Source organism: Carya illinoinensis, chromosome 9 (assembly GCF_018687715.1).
Source record: "Carya illinoinensis cultivar Pawnee chromosome 9, C.illinoinensisPawnee_v1, whole genome shotgun sequence".
In the NCBI taxonomy this organism is placed as follows: Eukaryota; Viridiplantae; Streptophyta; class Magnoliopsida; order Fagales; family Juglandaceae; genus Carya; species Carya illinoinensis.
The window spans coordinates 27950968-27956657 of record NC_056760.1 but is presented as its reverse complement, the minus strand read 5'-3'; the positions used below and the strand labels follow the sequence as shown (position 1 = coordinate 27956657).

The window sequence follows — 5690 nt, the reverse complement described above, 5'->3', positions numbered from 1 at the left end:
ATTCCAAACAAGATTGGACTACTCTCCTAGCGAATTTCAAAGTTTCAGGCCGCCATTCTCAATTGTACGAGTGTAACTAGGCAAAAAAAAAAAAAAAACTAGTTTTTGGCCTTTTCGTACATAATACATATATTTCATACTAATTAACATTACCAAAACTTGAATAAATAAAAGAATCGTAGACTACACAATCAAGAGAATTCCCATATAAAGTACACAAACAGAGGGAATATTCGGTTATTTTGGTCATCGTGACTATTTGCATCGGATATAACTAATGCCTAATGTAATGGGTGGGGATGTTTTACTAGTGGGTCGTAATATTCCACACAACATGGTACACTAGAAGTTCTACGCAGTTGCCTTGTTTTACTTTCATTTTGTCATGCCAAAGACTAAAGTGACAAAAATAAAGAAAAAAAACAGTAAAAATTTTGGGTTGTTTCGTGTACCGCCCTTAAAAGCTTCCCCGTGTATCCATCATTTGTGAGAAAATATAAAATGGGCATTAAAAAAAAGAAAAAAACCAGGACAATCATTTCGATAGTCAAAAAGAAAAGACAACAATAATATAATAGATGTTGATTTTATATAGGTTCGGCTAACAAAACATTATCATGTATTAAACTAAACAAAGTGAAAGTAACCCAAATATCAATAAAAAGTGACAAAGAAAAGAAGACTTCGATTCATTATAAAAACGATGGGTACTTGATATATTTATTTATTTCAACTTTGTAAAAAAAGATGGGAGAAAGCAATGCAAAAGATTGTATAATTCTATCCTTTTTTTACTGTTTTATCGTGGAAAACCAGTCAAGAACCCTTTTCTTTTCCCTCTAATTAAAGGTAAGAAGTTGGTGCGTAGTTTCATGAATATTTGTTATCTAAATTTACAGGATTAACAGATTTCGTTTATGCAATTTACAAGAACGGTATCTGTTGAGGCAGTGAAAGTAACGCTAGAGACAAAAGGCTATAAACGTATTAAATCCTAATTAATGTCATCTCCACCAAGGAAAGAAAAAGAAAAAGAAAAAGACTCCTGTGAATGCATTTTTTACTCAGGAAGATTAATCATGTTTACTGAGTTATACAGTTTTGCTCATGAAAAGTTACTGTTTATTTTTACCCTTTTAAACTGCGATGACTACAGGTCGAACTACTGTTTTTTTCATAGCCACAATTTTAATGGGTTTTGGATCAACCACCGAACGCCATATTTTTTTTTTCTTTCTTTTTATTCACATCTCGTTTCCTTTTAAAACCCATTGACATACAAGATCAGGTATTCTCCAAAGTCAAGACCCATGATCACTCCTACGAGTCAAAATGAATTTTCGGTTACACTTACCCACTAATATCCATGAGAAATTGAATGTCAAATTGAACCATAATATCCACACTTATAAAATCCAAATAACATAATTTCTCTCTGGTAGAGATAAACAAAACAAATGAGAAATATATATATATATATATATATATGCTTTCAAAAAATTTCTTATATTTTTAATGTAATTATGTAATCCTTTTTATATAAATATGGATAACTTTCTCATTTAATCATATAATTTACTCTTCAATCTCCTTTTTGGAAGGGGGTTGGATTTCTAACAAAATGTTGGACTTACTCCATTTAGATGTTAAACTGAGTTGGATTTTTATGAATAGTAGTGAATTAAAATAATGGAGTGAGTTTTATGAGATATACCTAAAATGAGTTTAGATGTGTTTGAATGTTAATATGAGTTTAAATATATTTATGAGAAGTTAAAAAAGATTATGGATCCTGCGTATAAATAATTATTGAGTTGAAAAAGGTTGTGTGTTTAACGTATAAAGATGTTTTGAGTTGAGCTGTGTTTATTGATTTAAGAGTTAGATATTTAAATATTAGACTTGATTTAAAATTAGACTAAACTCAATCCAAATTCCAAAGAGGTTCTTAGTGGGCGATTTGACGCAAACTATATCTGGATGTGTATTCTTTATTTTTGTAGTTTCCCATCCTTCTTCATTGTAAAAATGGGATGAAAACCACTGTTGAAAAAATGGGAAAAACACACATGATGACTGTAGCAAAGAATTGAAAAATCTTAAAAAATGTGACAGCACATGGTTACATCAACGATTTTAGAATCAAATTATAGGACAAAGCACAAGCTGGTTTCTTGATATTCACCCATAAATTTGAACGATTGATTGCAAAAACGACAGCAGAGAAGTGTATTGAAAATATAAAATTATGGTAAAACCAGAAGCATAACAGTTAGCAGAACAATTGGAAAACAGATAGCAGTAAAAACAAAGTTCTGTGAAATTATTTACAACGAATATGTTGTGTTAATCAGTGGGAGAGGAGTCAGGCCGTACGAGCACACGGATCATACAGGGCCACAGGTGTGGGAGGTAATGCTTAATAATCTGGTCATTTTGGTTTCTTTAAAGTTCGGTCCGTTTGAAAAAAGCAAGACTGTAGCCAAAAGGAAAATATAAGGAAAGTAAAAACATCTTTCACAAACAGACAATGCAGATTCTGGTTTTCCCCCAAAGCCCGAGAGTGAGAGAGAAAGCAAATCCCCAAGACCAAGACCGAGCATGTTGTTTAATGTTTTGAGGGACTTCCCACCAGGGCCACCCACCCACACGAGCGGTTCTCGAAGTGCATGCATAGCACAGACTTTACTAGAGAGAGAGAGAGAGTCCATATTTTCCCGAGAGGGGGAGAGAGAAATCAGTCTCAAAATAAGAACCCTGACCTCATTTTCTTTTTCCAGAGAAGAGAGTGGGAGTGGCAGTGGGAGTGAGAACCGTGTGCGTTCTTCTCTTCTATTTTGTTTATTCTTTCTCTGTTTTCCCAGTGAAACCTATCGATTGCTGTTCCCATCTTCTTTAAAGTAAGCGTTTTTGTTTCCTCCGGTTTTTCTCAGCCCCACCTAGAACGCCGTCCCGTCCCCTTTCATTCATTTGTTTCTCTCCCTTTCCCTTCTGCTGCTAAGCGCCAGCTCTTCTTGTGAGTAAAAGAGAGGGAGTAGAAAAATGCAGTTTATCCCCTACAGTTTCTGATCTTCATCTCATTTGCCCCCTTTTTCTAGCAAGAATAGAAGAATCTTTTGATTATTTCAAACTCATTTCCTATTTGTGGCATTGTAATTGGAGAAAGATCTATTTTTGTTTTTGGTTCTGTTTTCCTTTCCTGCATTTTCTCTCATATATTTATACACTTACCTGGGATTTTCATGAGAATGAGTGTCTATCAGAATATGAACTTTATGCCCCCTCCTACTTCTCAACTTTCCCTCTGTGACACTGTAGAGGCCATGGATCATCCTGGAGAGAGAAGTTCGAGGATATCTGGATCGGGGTTTCAGATTTTGGGCCCCTCGTTAGAGAATGGTAAGAACCCATGGGGTTTTCAGCCAATAGAAAACGTGGGAACAGAGACAGCCGACGATGGGAGTAATGGGTATTTTGGGGTTGAGAGAAAAGGGTTGCCATTGAAATTTGGTGAGGAAGAGGAAAGTAAAAGTTCTGCTGCTGGGAAAAGTGGGCACACTAAGCTTTGTGCCAGAGGCCATTGGAGGCCAGCTGAAGATGCCAAGCTCAAAGAGCTTGTGGCACAATTTGGTCCTCAAAACTGGAACTTGATTGCCGAGAATCTCGAAGGAAGATCAGGTAACTCAAAGGCTTTATCAAGAAAAGTTTCCAGGGACTAATATGGGTGGAAATCTCCACTAAGCTATAGCTATGTGGATTGATCATTTCTAAGGGAGAATAAAAAGTGATCAGCTTTTTCTTTTTCTGGATTGGGTATTTTGGAAAACTATCAGATCCTAATACAACTTTAAAATGTCTACGGGGACATTTGGTTTTAATCTTTTTATTATCGCTTGGTATGATGAGAAGACCCATCAAAGATAGCAATTAATTTTTCATTTTTCCTGTCTATGATCTTAAAACTATATATCTTTGTTCAGGGAAAAGTTGCAGATTGAGGTGGTTTAATCAGCTAGACCCAAGGATCAACAGGAGGGCTTTCACTGAGGAAGAAGAGGAAAGACTCTTGGCTGCACATAGGCTCTATGGAAACAAATGGGCAATGATTGCTAGACTCTTCCCGGGCCGAACAGATAATGCAGTCAAGAATCATTGGCATGTGATCATGGCTAGAAAACACAGAGAACAGTCTAGTGTTTACAGGAGGAGAAAGCCCTCTCCTTCTCAGATCCTTACCAAAGGTTTTGAAATGTCTTACCAAAACAAGGCTTCCAGTGAATCAGCCAACTCAAGCACCGTGGATGAATCTGCTTCAACCTGCACTGATCTCTCCCTCACTCCCTCTTCTGAGAAAGTGCCCCCCAGTTTTTTCACCCATTTTAGTCCAGTTCAGCGGTACCATGGATCAAAGATGGGTATGTTTTTCTTCTCTATTTCTTTCCAAAGAATGTTAAAATATGTATTTTTTTATATATATTTTTTAAATTTCTATTGGCCTTTCAATCTTGTTTGGTTCATTTATTTTTTATTGTACTTGTTTTTCATATTCTGTTTTGGGCCGCAGGATTCTCTGGAGATCAGATGGTGACGATTGGAGATGGGTGTTTGGACAAGTTCTACTGCACTGGAAATGGGTTCTACAAGGTTGGGCCTATTGGAACAGTCATGGGGATGGACCATTTTGGCCATTCAGATTCAAACTCGGAAGTCTCTGCAGCAGAGTCAGTTGCCACCAATAAAACCAATATACCAGTGTCTGCTGGTGAAAATCAAAACAGGAATGAAAAAATCAAAATGCCCTTCATTGATTTCCTTGGGGTGGGAGCTTAAAGATCTGGGTGGATTTTTGGCTTGAGCGCTTAGAGAAACTCAGAACAGGGGAAAAGAGTAATGAGTGTGGGACATGAGGATCAGGCCTTTGATGCAAAAAAAAGAAAAAAAGTGTCTACGGCAGGTTATTACTATGTTTCTTGTACAGTTCGCCCTAGATAAGGAAAAGAAATATGGCGTATTACAGTAAAAAGTAAAAAGAATAGGAGGGAGGGAGGGAGGGAGGGAGGGAGGGAAGGGAGAGAGAGAGATATGAGTTTCAAAATAATTATTAAAGACTGTTTTTGGACTTGTCCAGCTACAGAATTGTTCTCTGAATCTATAATGTTTTGGCATTTGCGTATGTTAGCCAAAAGCTGAAAGGGCTTTTTCTCTTTGATTTTGAATACTGACTCATTGAATGAATGCGCCCATCTTTCATGACTTTTCAGTTTCTTTTGACCATGTTTTTCTCGCCCTGTCAATTTTTTTTTTTTTTTTAAAATTTAATTTAATTATTATTATTATTATGTTTTCTGCAGAGCAATTAATACTCCTTTGCCGTATACTTCGAAAATGCGCCCTTGGCAAGCAAATAAAAGCTTTGAATAATTTTACGTCTAAGTTTATTCAGTGACATATCAAATATGTATATGTAAAAATTAATTACATCTCATTAATTAACATAAGAAAATATTGATATTTTAACATTTTGTTTACTTAAATTAATCTCATGGTAACTAGTGTTAAACACAAAACTTGCAAATACCTTATTTAATTGGTGGTACTTCTCGATTTATTTTAACAACTTTTATTGAAAATTTATATTTGCAATTGGGTTTTTTGACACTAGAAACACAACTAAATTGGGTTAAACAATA

At 35.6% G+C, this 5690-nt stretch overlaps 1 protein-coding gene across 1 annotated transcript; it reads left to right on the top strand.

Moving 5' to 3' along the window:
• The first annotated feature begins 2527 nt into the window (after positions 1 to 2527).
• Positions 2528 to 5185, top strand: LOC122277777 (transcription factor MYB52). The gene is made up of 3 exons (XM_043087918.1): positions 2528 to 3678; positions 3981 to 4415; positions 4565 to 5185. The coding sequence occupies exons 1-3, from the start codon at positions 3243 to 3245 to the stop codon at positions 4828 to 4830; spliced, it is 1137 nt and encodes a 378-aa protein (XP_042943852.1). The 5' UTR covers positions 2528 to 3242; the 3' UTR covers positions 4831 to 5185.
• Positions 5186 to 5690: the final 505 nt, after the last annotated feature.

Bases quoted from the DNA above. Each gene is read 5' to 3' on its own strand.
- LOC122277777 (XM_043087918.1), top strand. From the start codon at position 3,243: ATGAGAATGAGTGTCTATCAGAATATGAACTTTATGCCCCCTCCTACT. The intron at 3,679-3,980 runs GTAACTCAAAGG...ATCTTTGTTCAG, and splicing joins GAATCTCGAAGGAAGATCAG to GGAAAAGTTGCAGATTGAGG. The intron at 4,416-4,564 runs GTATGTTTTTCT...TTTGGGCCGCAG, and splicing joins GTACCATGGATCAAAGATGG to GATTCTCTGGAGATCAGATG.